General features: G+C 30.8%; 2 protein-coding genes across 3 annotated transcripts in view; both read left to right on the top strand.

Moving 5' to 3' along the window:
• LOC143076133 (mediator of RNA polymerase II transcription subunit 15-like) overlaps positions 1-17,360 on the top strand; it is a 294,855-nt gene that overhangs the window by 122,083 nt on the left and 155,412 nt on the right. The window lies entirely within an intron of this gene.
• Positions 1-17,360, top strand: part of LOC143076134 (somatomedin-B and thrombospondin type-1 domain-containing protein-like) — a 43,480-nt gene that overhangs the window by 1,415 nt on the left and 24,705 nt on the right. Inside the window, exons 1-2 of one of the 2 annotated variants that reach the window (XM_076251798.1) lie at positions 5,173-5,203; positions 12,143-12,349. In XM_076251798.1, the coding sequence (XP_076107913.1) occupies positions 5,188-5,203; positions 12,143-12,349 (223 nt within the window). In that variant the 5' untranslated portion in view covers positions 5,173-5,187. Of the gene's footprint in view, positions 1-5,172; positions 5,204-12,142; positions 12,350-17,360 lie in introns of those variants that run through there. The other variant, XM_076251797.1, reaches the window with a different exon arrangement.

Below are 17,360 nucleotides of genomic sequence, written 5' to 3'. Positions count from 1 at the left end.
ACTTTGACAGAGATTTAACTCTTTTATCTCCTGAGAAAATGTCATGTCACTTTGATCTTCAATTATGTTTACCTGATAAAATCTTCTTTTTACCTGCAATGAAATTATTTGGAAAGATGTTCTGCACAATGACATGAAGCTTTACACATTATTGTCTTGAAAAAATATTGTAAATTTGATCTTAGAAAAACTCTTGGAATGTTTATACAAATGTCAATCATGTTACAATGGAAAAATAATCAATCTGAAAATGCAGCTACATACATGCCAAGTTCCATTGGAAAAGGATGAGAAATTAACACCTGTAGTTGAGAAATTTACAAATCTTATTAAAATAAATGACAATATGATTAGGCAATGTATGATATATTTATTATTTGATACACCCATCTATCTTTAGAGAGATAACAAGGATCCGGTCATGTCCAGGGGGCAGGTTAGGACTTACCTGACAAAATTTAATTACATATATTACAGTTATGTCATTGTATGTGTGTAATATATTTGTTGTTGACTTAAGATTAAGGTAGCTAGGGGAGGGTGGAGGAAAATTACTTGTACATTGATAGATTTTGTTATCCTCCCAAGTTCTACCACAACAATACCTAGAAATCCTTTGAAGCTTGATTTATTTCTTTGTCAAATAACATCCTTTGTTTTTGTTTTCCACAATGTCGGTGAAATTTATTTCTGATAAATTTGTGATGTAATTGCATCTTAATAAGTTTTATGAATAATGTGAACACTCTTTAGTGGTTTCAAAGGTGTAGAAGGATCGAAATAAAGTGTTTATATGTTGCTGATCTTGGGGTGTTTTGAGTTGAACGCCTTTATTATTAACAGTATTGAAACCTAGGTATAAAATTAAAAGATAAAATTGCATCTTTGTTAACCTACAGACTGACAAAGCTCTTTACCAGACATGTAGATAATAGACAAGTATAGGACATCATTTTGACCGCTTGACCAAAGGACCCATGCAGTAGCCTAAGGAATGATGTCACATACATGTATGATAAGATATAAAGATTAACTTGTTCTTATTGTCCAGTGTCCATCAAAAACACCTTAACTGTGACCAGAACATGATAACTCATCATTGGTCAGCAATGGTCAGTCATGTCAGTATTGGTTTGAAATCAGACAAGTGGAAGATTTTCATTTTGTATCTAACACAAAGTTTAATGAAGCATAGAAGATGGATATTAGACCTCATCAGGTCAGATAAAAGACCAGAAGCAACTCTGGTAATGGAATATTAATGAATTTTATGAAAAGCAGCTGATGGTTTTAAAATGAAAAAATAAAACAAGAAAATCAAATGTGTGTTAAGCGAAAATATCTTGTGTAAACACTAAAAAAGGTATAACTTTTTGAAATGAAATTGGTTTTATTATTATTTAAAGTTTTAATCATGTTAATTTGCGGCAAAAATAGTTAAATTAATGCACAAAGAAAACAATGTGATAGAAACTTCAAAAACATGTATATTTAGTTGAGAATCTGTTGCAGTACCCTCTATGTCCTTGTCTAAGGTCAAACCAAAGACTATAAATTGGTAATTGTTATTATATACCAAGCAGACTGGTATTAAAAGCATTGAGACCATTTGACTTAAATCAGAATGTTTTTGAATGGAATGATGTCTTCTTGAGCCAGATGTTAGCCTTTGAATCTAGCTCAAATATGTAGGTTAGATACAAATGTATAAACATTAACATGTAAATCACATTAATATGTTCTTATACGAAATCTGATATTGCCCTAGCTGATTAACATCCCTGATTGGAGGAAACTAGTAGACTAGATTGTCTTCCTATTTTTTGAACTTTTAATTCGACTAAGGAATAGTTTAATATCATATACACATTTTGATCAAAAGTTATTTGGCTGATTTTTTGTTTAGAATAGAATAGATCACTGACGTTTCAAGTGCACTTTTTACCAAGTTTCTGTTATTAGTCATATTTGCTGCCAAAAAGTTAGATATTATTCAAAAATATCTCAAATATTATTTTGATTTCTAAATTTCATAATTCATAGAAAAAGTTTGAATAATCATATAGTAAAAAAAGTTAAGAACATGTGTAAACTTATAAGATTATTTAACTTTTAATCAGTTAAACATTTATTTAAAAGTTCTTTATTCATTGACACATGAACTAAATATGGTTTTACATGTATTTAAGCCCCAACTGGACGAAATTCTTCCTGCCCTGTATAACACCTGTTAGTTAGGTTATGCAGGAGCGATGTTAGGTAAATTTAAAGATTAACTTATGATTTTTTAAAATTCATGCCTCAATGATAATCTTTTGGAAGGTATGGTTGAGAGATTGGATTAGTATATAAATATATAAAAAGTTGAAATTACAAACTCATGTTATACATATATGTTATATAGTGCCATTTATGCTTGTATTAACTAGCCACAAGCTAAAAGTAACTTGTATGTTTTCTAATACATTTATTTAACTAATATAAACTACATTTATAAATATACAAAATACATTAATTTGGACCACATGAATATAAATCCTTACTAAAACATTGTAAAAAAGAAAAAAACTGCAGGGAAAAAAGTATGCACACTTTGAAAGAATAGAGAATGGAAAAGGAGAATGTGTCAAAGAGACAAAGACCGTTCCAGAGATCAGCCCAAGGCCATAAATAACGAGAAAATCCAGCATCTGTAGGAGAGCTTCAGTTGGCCCTTAAACAAATAAGTATACTAGTTAAATCAGTGAAATGGCCACCACACTAAATTGCAAAACATACAAATGAACCAAATAAAAAACAAACACAAAACTATCAAAGACTAGAGGTTCCTGACTATGGAGAGACACAAAAATGCAGCATGTTTATGAGAACTTGTTACCCCCCTCCATTTCCCCCCTACCGAAACCTATAGCTGGTGTTGAATAAACAGACACACAGTAAAACTGTTTATAAAATAAGTTTAAGGTAGATGTAAGAATAGGTAACTGAGGAAACTAATCAAAATATCAAGGTCTATTTTAATATCTAAATGTAAAAATTCAAGACTTCTTGCTGTTTCTTTATAGTTCATTGAATATGCTGTTGACAATTAAAAGATTGCACTTAATAATAATGCTTAAACTTACATACTGTGCATGTTTTGAAATAATAGCCTGAAGTCTTTTAATTCGTTTCTTCAGCATCAGATTTACAGGTCACAGATTGTACATGTATGTTAAAACTAAAAGACAGAGGGAAATTTTGCAAATCAGACTATAAACTGTTCCCTTGTGATAAACCGTACACTGTAGGTAAAAATTAGGGTTATTCTGCAGCTTTACTTATAGTAACTAATGAACACTGATAATACTCAAAATGCATTAAAAATCTGTGTAAATTCAGTAATTTTTGAAAATCTTCTGAGATAATTACCTTCACACTGTAGAGATAAATAAAAAGACTTCTTCAGACACCTAAGTACTTAAACTACATGTATACAGTGTACTTTTTGATAGATCAGACACTTTGCATGTTTATATTGTGATAACACAAGACCAGGGTTATCAACTTATTCTTTTTACACAGATAACAGTAGTTCAGTCAATATTTACACCAAAATGAATCTAATAAATGTTTGCTTTAATAATAAAGACTCATGTCCTAAGACAACAGCAAACAGTGGTAAATTAATCATATCCACAACCTTGATAAAATGCTTGCATACTTTATCTAAATATTGTGTGCTAAGCAAAATTGTCTCATTTGGTATCTAAGGTGGGGACATGAAAAATAGCTTGATAGATTTTCAACAATCAGAAGATTAACTTTTGTCCAAATTTGTTTTGATGAAAGAGTTGTAATCCTTATTTAATTTCAGTGTTGTTGAATGATCATTTGGAGGTTGTTTGATTCAATAAGAAACTTTATTTTTCTGATAAATTTGGAGTATAACGTACTTTCAATATCAATTGTTGATATTTTGTTAGCATGCTAGAATCTGCAGTATTTAGATCATATTTTGCACTGACCTGTTTTTAATGACATGAATTTATTTAGCTTTGAATATTAAACTAGGTTCTGACATTTTTTTCACTTTTGACTTAGCTGTCAGAAACTTGACAATTCTGACTCAACACAAATTTATGACAAATCTGAAACTTTTTTTAGTTTTCCTCTTGTTACAAATATGAAAAGTCTTAACTTGTTTATATGAGTATGGATAATGGAATCTGTAATAAGCTGAGGTCCTTCAAAGAAGTTATAAGCTTGAAAGAAAATTTTACTACATGTAGTACCTTTAACATCTCTTTTGCCCTTGGCAGATCTTAGCAGGAGCTTCCATTGTCTAAAAATGTCTAAATATATTCATTGAGATGATTGCAGACAGATGTATAAGTAAATGTTCTGACCCATTATGTTCTTGACCACATGTTGTTTGCATAACAATTCACCTTTAAATGTAGGTAAGATGACCTGACTTTGTTGCTCTGGTCGTTTTTTAGGGTAAAGTTTTAGAACTGATCCATATCTATTGTAACTTGCAAGGCTGCTTTCATGGGAACAACAGAATATGTATGTAGGTCTGAAAATGAATTTGACCTGATAATGTGTAACTGTTATCCTTTTGCTTATCTTGTAACCTTGTTCCAGGTTGAGGGTTGAGGAGGGGGATGTTAAACTCGGTGACTTATCAATAAAATGCTCAAATTGTTACCTTTACAAAGAATAAAGCACACCTAAATTCCTTTTCATCCAAATATATGCACTCAGTTTTGAATATAAAATAAATACTGGTTTTGAGGTTTTTGAATAACAGAGCATTATAGATGTATAGATCTATATGGTCAGATGAACAATGTAACATTGATTTTGAATATTCTATGAATTGTCAGTGCAAAATATTAAAGTTCATAAGCCTAACATGAAATTTTGTAATAAGAAACTTCAGTAAATATAATTATGACTATTTTATTTTTTTAAAATTATTCCGAATCATGCGTTTTCTTAACTTAATTATAGTTTGCTTTGAGTAATATTCACCTTGATGTAAATAGATGATCAGATTTAAGGATTCAGGTAAAATTGAAAATTATTGGTTAAGTCTGTTGCCCATCAATACCAGTCTTCAGGTGACAAGAATAGTGTCATGTGAGTAATTCTGTATGGAAAGAATTAAACAGCAATAACGTTGACCTGTAATTAGACTTTATGTTGTATGCAATAGGTAATTGTGTTGAGGATTAGTATTATTCAGAATTGTATAAGAAATTGTTTTCCTGTGATCATTGGTGGATTTTGGACAGCCCATAATTTATTGTGCCTCCAGGAGTCAAACAACATCTTAAAAGTTTTTAATATGAATGTGATTTAAAATATTTTAAAATTGACTTTCTATCAATTATTATCTTTGGTCTTGGTTTATTTTTGTGTTAACTAATCAGATATACTTTTAAAATTAAGTACATTGGGTTAGTTTTTATACAGAAATGATTAATTGTACTTAGTATTAAATCAAAGTTTAAAAAAAAGCTTCCCTATTTTATCATTACAGTACTCTCAGCCAAACTTAAGTCAGTTCATGTCTGTGGTATGAACCAGAGGGGAGATAAACCTAAATGAAAAATGTAAGGGAAATAACTCTTATACTTAATTACTTAGTAAAAGTTCAATAAAATAAATATACATATATATATTAAAAATACAAAATGTAGATAGACATACAGAAATAAGTGTGGTCATTAACAGTCAAATGGTGAACAAAGGCAACACTGTTTATAGAGTTTAAAGTTGGTATTTATTTGGATTGAAAATATTTTCCCAATGCCTGGCACTTCCAAACAGGAAAAATATACTTTAAGTAAAAGTGATAAAATCTTAATGATAAGTGTAGTCAAGATGAAAGAGGACATAATCCATGCATGCTAAATTGTAAATATTTTATTATCTTCATAATATTTAGATCTTTTATGATTTATGATGTATATTAAAGTGAATTTGACATTTTAAGTAATGGATTTTTTTTACAAGTTGTGTCGGTGATAAAAAATCTAAATATTTAGGAAGGCCGTAGAGGTACTAACAGCTTAGGTAGACATGCATCTCAGATCTCATTAAGGTTTTAAAAGTTTATTTTAGATGTAGAAACATATTTATGAAAACAAAATCAGTAAAAAAAATCCTAAAAAGTTTGAAACATGTGATGCTTTGTTATAACATGACCATAGCAAGTTCAGTTTCTAAAAAAATTATTCAACCTTGCAAGTATTAAAAAGTAATTTAATTTAAAAAAATATATCTAGAGGTCATTAGCCCTTTATTTAAATATTCGCAAAAAATTATCATCACAGCAAATGTCTGTAATTTAGTATTATACTGTGCGCACCATCACCCCATCTTCTGAAGCCTCAAATTATTTGATTTCCAGACAGATAAGCTAATAAAACATGACTTCCACATGGTTAACTAATAAGTAGAGGTGTATAAACACTCCCAAACACCTGTTTAAATTACACTTATCTTCTGCATGTTAAGAGAGAGTGTGTGTGTTTGTGTGCATGTGCTACTGTTAAACTGCAAAACTAATCGTTACTTTTGTGGGTTTTCAACTTTTGCTTCTGTCATTAACTTCTGTTGGTAAACCTTTTCCTAAACAAAACCCAACTTAGTGAGTCATTCATTTGCTTTTTGCAGTAAAAACTCCATGTTGTAATGTATTAAAGGACCATTATCAACATGGCAACTAATACTTTAAATAGTCTTCCAAAATGCATTAAGGTTGTAACTATTAGACTCCAATAACCATATTTTGATATACTGTGAAAAACAATCTTGAATTTAATATAAGTTAAAAATATGTTTGAAATAAAAAATATACGCCCATTAATTACTGTAAACAAGTAACCATTTGTTATGAAAAGATGTTGTATGATTTTCATGATTATTGTGTATTTGGGTTGCTGTCTTGTTATATATATATCTGAACATGTCTCCTGTTTAGGTTATATATATCTGTACATGTCTCCTGTTTAGGTTATATTTTGTGATATACATGCCTGATAAACCTTGGATTCAAGGATAGATATATTCATGAATGTTGGGTTTATTAGGTGAAACACAGTGCATTACTGAGTAGTAGGTTTTATGAATGGAAGTTTATACAGAAGTAATGTGACTGTGTGAAGTCTTTAAATATGTCAAGGTATATAAAAGGTATATCTGGGTACAATTAAATGCCATTTTAAGTTTGATATATTTTCCCCCACCTGCAAGTAACACATAAATTATCTGTCTGTAGAGACTCTCAAATGAACAAAGCTAACCAAATGTAAATGACCTCTCTTAGGCAATTAACAGATATCTCTTAGACTTTTAAGCAGCTGTTAAATGAATAAACTCAGCTTCTACACAAAGTGTCATATTAAATTATGTTTTTATTTGAGCAGTTTGTTGATGAGTGTGTCTGAGTAGGGTATAATTACAATATTTCATAAGTTTCCTGGTGTCAACAGTATAAAAGCCATGGCAAAGGGTTTAAACTTAAACTCCAAAGTTACCTGAATGTAGTTTTATAATGTTTTTTGAAATGCAAGTGAATTGCTTGCTGTTTTTTTTTAAATGAAGAAAAACCATTCATATTAGATAACTAAGTCTACATATGAATCTGATTCATGCTCTAGTATATCTTAATATATCTTTCAAAAGGGGAATCTCTTAAAATAGGCCCATCTGGGGGGGGGGGGGGGGAAGGGAGGCAGCAGGAAGGTGTATTTCCTATATTTAAAGAAATCGAATTTTATCCTGAGCGTTAGCGAGGGATAAAATTAACGAATATCACGGCCCAAGCTATGTGTAAATTTACAACAAATCTATGGCGTCCATGAATTATTTCCATTCTAATAGGACAAATACGATCATTGAAAAACTGAAGCGATGATGGGTATACCGTGTGTGTGGCTGTTATATTTTACCTACTGTTCGATAAATGTAAAACAAATCTAATAAACCTGCATGAATGATTTCTTAACTAACCGTTAGAAAAAAAATGTGATTACTTTTTTTACTTCTCAGTAAACCCAACATTTGCAATTTTAAATTTACATTTTTTATCGTAAGCTACCGTCAAATTCACTGTTGACATGTTGTAACCAAAGAGCCGCCATGTTGACTTGCTGAAATCAGTAAATGTGCAAATAATGCAATAGAACAGAAAACAAGCAACACCTACCTCAATACTTTATTTTAATGCAATTGTATCCGAGTTTAGAAGGTAAACACAATAGAAAAACCTTCAGCTTTGACGTTTTCATTCGTATGACGTCATGTTTTGAAATGACGTTAATGTGCCAAAATCATTACTGGAATTTTGCGGAATTTTAATTTATGTTGTTTTTATCCATTTTTCCTTCTCTAATGTGTAAATTCTTTTTGTTATGCGTCAGAATCAGAATAAATGCTCTGTAGGGTTTTATTCAATTGTAATTGTTAACACAGCGAAATCCACAACCGTTTACACATAGGTTACGATACATGTCGATTTATGTGGGAGACATATTTAAACAGCCATTTGTGTACATCTTGGAGTCTGCGCTAAGTATAGATATATCAAGAATTTTATCACAGTGTTGTTTACAAAGCGAAAGAAGCATGTCATATTAGAATGTTTTATACAACTGTCACCATAGGACTATCAGGTTGCAATCTTGTCTAAATAATAAATTCAGAACATACCAGGAAATGAATAAGCCAGGCCTTATTACACCTGTAAGATTTATTTAGATATTGCAGTAAATGACATAATCTGATCATAATTTGAATTTATATTTTACCCCATCTCAATCTGTTATTTTGATTTATGGATAATGCTTTCAATGTGTTCATTTAAAAAGCATACTTGTATTTTTTGGGAGATGATCATGGGTAATTATGTTTACTTGTCGTCTATGGTGGAATTGTTTACTGAAAATCCTAGCTACCTGAATAATTATAAATCTGGCACAAGTCCTCATCACTCTTCTTTGTCATTATCTATATATACATGTACGTAAGTGCTCTTGTAACTCTTATATCTGATTAGATTTAGCCCTTTCCTTGTGCATGTGTACTTTCATTCCCACATGTAAAACTGATGGTAGTGAAATGCATGATTATCTGTCTTCTTGTATAAATGAAACTCTAAGGAAATTATGTTGTTGTTTGTTTTTTTTTGTTTTTTTGTTGGTTTTTTTTTGGGGGGGGGTGGGGGGGTAAACTAGTGTATTTCTTTCAAAGGATAGGGTACAGTGGTAAAAGATTCACTGTTACACTAGCACATCATTACAAACTTATATTTGTCAAATTTGATTAAAATGTATAACTGAATATTAATATTTGATTTACAGTGATCAGTTAACCTGTACAATATAGTGCTAATATTGATCTGAGTTTAATAGTAATTACTTTACAAGTACTTATGATAGTTAAAAGAAAATGTCTCCAGTCTTTCCTTTCTGTTGTATGTTTTCAAACAGAAGCAAACTTATGCAAAATTTTAATCAAGGATCAAATTTATTTTACTATAATAAAAAATGCTCCTTGATATAATGATTCATTACATTAATGTGGTTTACCCTATAACCACAAAAATATTTAATAAAAACCATCAAATTTTAACAGCTCATAATTTTAACAAAGTCTCAATTGACAAATTGTTTATTAAAGGTTGTATGAGAAATTTAAGAAGTTCCTTTTCTCTCAAATCTTGGTATGTGGTTAAAGGGTCATCTTACCGCAAATCTGTATTTTTGAAATCCAATCATAGTTAGAAAATTTTAATAAGATTTTATAGACTGCTATATTGAAAATTAACTTCAGCAGGTGCTTTTAAGATTTAACTATCATTTATCAAAAGAACAAATTTCCAAAATTAATTTAGATTTATCAATATACTGTTGTGTCTGGAATGTGAACTGTAGAATATGTGAAGCATGAGGATAAGGCCATTCATTTATTTAAGGCTTAGCTAGACAACAAAAGAGTACCAAGGACACTGAAGTTTGAACCTTAACTAGAACATTGTATTCTGAAAATATTACATGTAATGCTGTCAGCTTTTTCATACCATTTTTTCCTTAATACTGCAGGCAATGACACTGGATATCGTGCTATCCTAAATCGATCTAATGCAGCAAAACACAAGATCTATAAACTAGTCATAAAAAAAACCAAGCAACTTCTTGTAAGAGTTATTGGCCTTTAAACTTAAAAGCGATTTTTTTGTTTGAATTATATCAATAATTAATCATTGGTTTATAGAGAGAAATGGTTAACAGCAGAAATGATCAGTAAGACAATATTTTAACCCACAAAGATCAGTACGACAAGATGTTGGCCCACAAAGATCAGTGAGACAAGATGTTGGCCCACAAAGATCAGTGAGACAATATTTTAACCCACAAAGATCAGTGAGACAATATTTCAACCCACAAAGATCAGTGAGACAATATTTTAACCCACAAAGATCAGTGAGACAATATTTTAACCCACAAAGATCAATAATACAAGATGTTGGCCCACAAAGATCAGTGAGACAAGATGTTGGCCCACAAAGATCAGTGAGACAATATTTTAACCCACAAAGATCAGTGAGACAATATTTTAATCCACAAAGATCGGTAAGACAAGATGTTGGCCCACAAAGATCAGTGAGACAAGATGTTGGCCTACAAAGATCAGTGAGACAATATTTTAACCCACAAAGATCAGTGAGACAATATTTTAACCCACAAATATCAGTAAGACAAGATGTTGGCCCACAAAGATCAGTGAGACAAGATGTTGGCCTACAAAGATCAGTGAGACAATATTTTAACCCACAAAGATCAATAAAACAAGATGTTGGCCCCAAAGATCAGTGAGACAATATTTTAACCCACAAAGATCAATAAAACAAGATGTTGGCCCCCAAAGATCAGTGAGACAAGATGTTGGCCCACAAAGATCAGTGAGATAAAGATCAGTGAGAAAATATTTTAACCCACAAAGATCAGTGAGACAATATTTTAACCCACAAAGATAAGTAAGACAATATTTTGGCCCACAAAGATCAGTGAGACAAGATTTTAACCCACAAAGTTTTCATTCAACACAAGCATTCTTGTTACATTGTGTTAATACTGTATGCAAAAATGCAGGGTATCAATACAGGACACTTCTTAGCTTAGATAAGATGTCTTATTAGCTAAATACAGGTGTTGCATGTTGACATAGGTTACCTGTTATGTTTCTCACCTGTAATCAAGGTTACCTGTCAAACTTCATTAATCTTATCATAATTACACAATCATTTATTACCTAAGTTGTCTATAAATATTAGGGTGTTGACTTTTAATCCCTATTAATTATGCTGGGTCAATATTTGTTTAACAGTAAAGTGGTCTTTTGAGTCAGGTTGAAGTAGGGATTGTGTGTGAATTCAAATGTTTCCATAATATAAGGGTTATAGACATGTATACAACTGGGTAAACTATATTTTCAAAACCAGACTTATTAAATAGAGATGGGTATGGTCATTCAGGTACTACTTGTTAAAACATTGCATAATAAGACTAATGTAGTATGTATTGTAGCCTTAAAGGATATTTTTGGAAGAAAAACAGAAAACCTTGAAATGAATGTACTATATATTATTTTTAGTATCCCCTTATGAAGAAACATTTCAGAGCTTTAATATTACTTAAAGGGACACATTTACTGACTTTATACCTTCTATTCATTTGACCAAGAAAAAAATGGAATTAATGAGTTATAAATTTCCTGCGTCCGAAGTGCTTTTCTGGATTTTCCTTCATCAGGAATGCTCAAAGTCAGATATTTGAATGCCAAGAATGCATAACAACTGAAACAGTTGAAGAGACGTGTTTATGATGATCATGAAGGTATTCTTTCCATCTATTGTTGGTGAAGTAGTGATCTTTCCAAATAGGAAATGACCTTGAACTTTACAAGATATCAAGGAAATTGGATAAAAAATGGTAATGTTTATGAACTAAAGCAGATGATGTATTTTCCCTGTTGTCCATAAATATATTTTGTCTTACTTATTCTGTGTTGAGAATAATTCTACTTATCTTGTGTTGAGTATAATTCTAGAAGAAAACTTTTGTTTAAATATTGATTTCTTTTGCAGGACAAGACTGTGTGCTAAGTACATGGACTGAATGGTCAAAGTGTGACAGTCAATGTGGCAAGGGTATCCAGAAACGTAAACGTCATGTCAAAGAGTCAGCAGCCCATGGTGGCAAACCCTGTGGTCATCAGAGACAGAAGAGGGTCTGCTATAATGAGAACTGTGAAGATGTACAAAGTGTAGAATACTCAGCTAGAGAATTGAGAGGTTTGTGGTTAAACATAGGGATAGCAGCATTCATCCTAATGAACCAAACTAATAAAGTATGGTCATGTAACACCGCATCAAATAAAGGAGATGTTACAACTACCATATTTTGTATTAGTTTGGGGGAGGGGGATTGTTAATTTTGTAGACAAAAAATTGGGGTCACACCTGGTGGGAAATTGTTAACGTTTATATCAGTGTCCCTGTACAAATTGTTCAGAGATATTACTTCTTGATTTATTATATCATGTATACATACAAGACTTCACTTATCAATCCTTTCCAGAATTTAAAAACATTTTAAATGGATGTATAATTTATTTCCAACTATTATTTTAATCTTCCCCTCCTAATTAGGCACACACCCATAATTTATTTTCAGTTTTCTAAGCACCAGTGCACTTGGAATGAATGCTGTATATCATAACACAATAGTTCTTTGTATATACATGCCTGTAAACATCACAGACAAGCCACTATGTATATTCATTCTAATCAAAGAAATGCAAGTTTGTATAGTACACATATTGAGATATTTGAAAATTTTAAGTCTGCCCTTCCATGAAATATTTAATTAGAATTTGTTTAAATGAACTTTCAACTGACAACTGATCAGACAATAGTTTTAGGTTGACTGAATGCAGAAAAGTACATTAAAGTCATCCCTACAATGGCATCCATTTTTACTATTTAAAAAATTTGACTGGCACAATGGGGAGATAATTAGGATTAAGTAGAATCCTGGCTGTGCCATGCCAACAATAACAAGTCTCTGTACTCTTTTGGAGTGATTTAATTAAGAAATTAAGTAAAACAATCTGGTAATACCTTTATAAAACAACGAAAAAAAAAAAAAAATTCATAATGCTTAAATGTTTAAATTGGTGAATTATCAGTAGTAAAGGAATAATGGTAGCCTATACAGTGCAGAATTTTCAGTTTTTATACAAACAATACAAAGTTAACAATGGCATCAACATATTGTTACATTTAACATTAATTTTACTAAACAGTACAGTAACTTCATTTACAAGGTGGCATGATTTTAATGTTGATAGTTAAACAAGAGCATTAAAAGACACTTAAGTTTACAATGAGGAAGGTGTAGATCTAGAGGGAAAGTTTATTGGTGGTGTAATGACGTTGTGTAATAATGAAGTATACTTTGATGGTAAAGTGAAAAACTTGGTCAAGTAATAATATGACGCAAATAACAGCAATGTATAATCTTCAGAATGAGGCAATACCACTGTAGAGGTTTTGCATATTTACAAATATGTTTTTCATTATAACACCCCTTTTTGCATAACTTACATGACTTGTTGACTTGGTTTGTGCTCTTTGATGCCAAAACATATTACATTTTAAATGTTTTTCTTTGTAAGAAGGTCATTAGATGTTAAGACGGAGATGTAAGTAAAAGCTGCGCTTATAGCATACAAAAAAAATGTTATCTGACATATCGTTTATATCACTATGTTGATTACTGGTTTTAAAGGGGAAACAATATGGCACTGGCTTTACAAGTGTTTTGGTAATTAGTTCATTGACCTGGCCCTACTAATCAAACCTCTGATAGTAATTATGTTTGTTAAGTTTATTCATTTTCTTCATTGACTAGTTATAAACAGGTGCTCTTTTTAATATAAATAAATACTGCATTTTCTTTTCCAATTATATACAATTGTCAGGTTTGCAAGTTTGTTAATTATTAAGGGTGACTTAAAGTTAACTAAGAGGTTACATATTTTTGTTTATAATAATCAAAATTTAGTACTTTCAGTTGAATGTTGGAGAATTACCTTAAATCATAAATTATATTTTTCAAACCTCTTGACAATTATATGAATTGATTAAAAATAAATGTTAGCAAACTGTTTTTAAAGAAAATGCTACTTAATTTTTTGGGAAAGGAGAAACAGCTCTGAACAATTGTTTTGGGAACTTTTCCCAACATTACCAATTCTCAATGTCATGAATGTGTGTTGGTCTAAAACAAGGCAGGGTTAATATTCATATCAAATTAATGGGTTTTGTCCTGATATGCATGTAATATTTACCCCTGGATGATAATCAGTATCATCTCCTGTTAGTTGTTTTAATCTGCAGTTTGCACCCATTAGCAATTGAAAACTAATTAATACCTGACTATGTTTGCATCAATATCAATATTTCACTATGTTTTTCACATTTAAGAGTAGTTAAATTTCTCAATAGGGTAATTGTAAGCACTTTTTCAACAATTTGTATTTACAATTGTATTATGCAGTAATTTGCATCCTGATTTAAGTCTATAGACTTGTGGGTAAATTTGCATATTGTTGTTATTTCTTCTTTGATTGAGTCCCTCTGGAAATGAAGCATCAATATTTACCCAGCAAATTTGTTTTATTTCCATCATGGTATGGCCTCTGGAATATTGACCAAAAAGACAGCTTTTCCCATTCTTCCTTTTACTATACAAATTAAATTATTCTAAAATGGATTTTGCGTTCATTATAAAACAAATACAACTTCTGACCATTTTCTAGATTGGGTATAAGAGACAATGAGTACACTGACAATCCATTATAGTATTTATTTATAACTCGAAAGAGATAAAAACTACCTTGATTTAGTAAATTCAGAAGGCCTTCTTCAAGTTTGTATCCAAAGAAGGTTCATTTGACAAACTACAACCTACATGTGTAAATTTTGTGTAATTGTCAAATCATGATCAGCATTGCAAATTTTTCCAAGTTTTTAAATAAATCTTATTAATGGTAATTAGAATGGTGATCATTGTTAGGAAGAAGGCCTTCAGATTAACATTCTGGAGTACTTGTTGGGCAGTAATAACAAAATAATGGTTTAAATGTAGTATTTCGATATCAAAATGACCATCAGTATTTGTAGAATTTTAATATAGTTGTGATTTTCACCTTGCTACTGGCATTTTGCAGGTGTGGGTTCCTTGAAAAGACATATTTGTATTAAAATATTTCTCTGGATCAAAGCAGACTGTCACTTCTTGACACAAGAATAACAAACCTTGTCAAACTTTGTCTGAAATGATTTATGGAATCTAAACAAACAAGATAAAAGATAAAGTGTTTGGTGGGTACTTAACTTTTATAACATGTAAATGATAGTTGAAAATGGACAATGATCTTCAGGCCACTTAGAAATTTACATGAACACAATAACTGTAAGACAGTGGAAAGTCAACAATGAAAGCAACCCCTATCAGTGATTGTCAGGTTATTTTGTTATAGGTATGTGTACACTGTATATATATATATACTTATTTTGGAATAGTATGTATGGTGCCTCATGTACATTTCCTCCCTTTTCCCCCAAATTGACATTTTTCAAATTTATATTAAATTAAAACATAAGAACATTATCATCTTGGAACAACAATTCTTTAATAGTCTCAGATTCATGTGTACATCCTATTGATTTGATCTCATGAAACAGAAGTTCTGAATTTTAGTTGAATCTTAATTCAACAACCAGTAGCATCAACTCATTATGTACACCTGCATATGCTGACTTCTTGGTGTTCATCTGATAAGATTTTGTGTTGTCCTGTTGCTATCACAAAGTTGTTTATCTTACATCCTTTTTCATTTGTTGTGTATGATTTTCTCCTGTCAATAAAGCCACTTAAATCACAACCAGAAATGAATGATTTTTTGAGCTTATAAACTAATAACTCAATGTTCTATTTGTTGTCAGCCTGAAGACAGAATCAGTGAACCAATAGATATTACCAATAATGAAATGTTGCACCAAGTTATCCTTTCTATATGTGTCAATTACAACAAAAATACAGGAAAACAGAAAGCCACAGAACTGGTTAAGTTTATGTACAGACTAATGTTTGACAAGTGCAGGTTTACTCTAGCAGAAAACTAGGAAATCAGTATTTTTTTGTTAAAAAATGTTAATTTCTTTCAATGAATGAATGTGATGCATGTAATGTGATGGATTTTTTTTTTTGGTGATCACTCAAGGATGGCTGATGTTAACTTAATGATATGAAAAGTTGGTCAAGTAAAACATGTAAGAATCGGTGCATTTGTGTGTTCTTTGTGGTCTTCACTGTAGATGGGCTTGTTTTGACACTATATATTCTTTGTTGTCATACAGCATCTTCACAGTCTAAAAGTTATAATAAGTACAGACCATTGTGCTATTGTAAACTTCAAAATGACATCCATTATTGGGAATGATTTGTCCAAACCAGCAGGTAGAATAATTTATCAATCTCCAGGATAACATCACTGTAATATAAACCACAAAAGTAGTGAAACCTGGTACATTTGTATACATTTGAAAAATTAATTTACTTAATCACGTCATGAAAATTCAGTAAACAAAGACTGTAAACAATGGTATACAAATAAGGTTGAATTTAATATGGTAAGGACTGTCAAAATGTAATATATAGAGAAAGTTACATCATTACAAACACACTTCAGAGATCTTTGTTGTTCCTGGTTGGTCTTTGTGGTTTGTGGTGTCATCAGGTTCATCAATGCACCATAATAAACTGTGATCTATAAAGTTAAGTGAGAAATTTAACACTTTATTCATCAAATTTAGTGTCTTTTTAAAAATGAGGTTATACAAATTAGGTTTATTAGTTTTATTTAATGCAGAGACATATAATTTAAAGGTTTCTGGTCTTAAAATCAAATTATGCACCCACTAAATGTTCTACTATTCCACCACAGTCCTTGCTTCACCTAACAGTTGTTGTGTTTACTTCAACACTACAGAAACTTATGACAGTCAATAAAGGATATTCCATTTTTCGCAGTACTCTATTTATGGTATTTATGCCAAATTTTTTGCAATTTTAGCTTGGACTTTAAGGACTGCATTGACACTTGGCTTGATATTATTTTTTAGCCAGCAGAGTGAAGTGCCTGCCATGACTTATTATTTCTGTGTTAACTTCATTAAATCTAGACTAATTAAACTACTCCCTGTGGTTTGCCTGTTTCTTTCTTTGTTACATCTT

Source organism: Mytilus galloprovincialis, chromosome 5 (assembly GCF_965363235.1).
Source record: "Mytilus galloprovincialis chromosome 5, xbMytGall1.hap1.1, whole genome shotgun sequence".
NCBI lineage: Eukaryota > Metazoa > Mollusca > Bivalvia > Mytilida > Mytilidae > Mytilus > Mytilus galloprovincialis.
The sequence above is the reverse complement of the archived record's forward strand: the minus strand, read 5'-3'. Positions and strand labels throughout refer to the sequence as shown.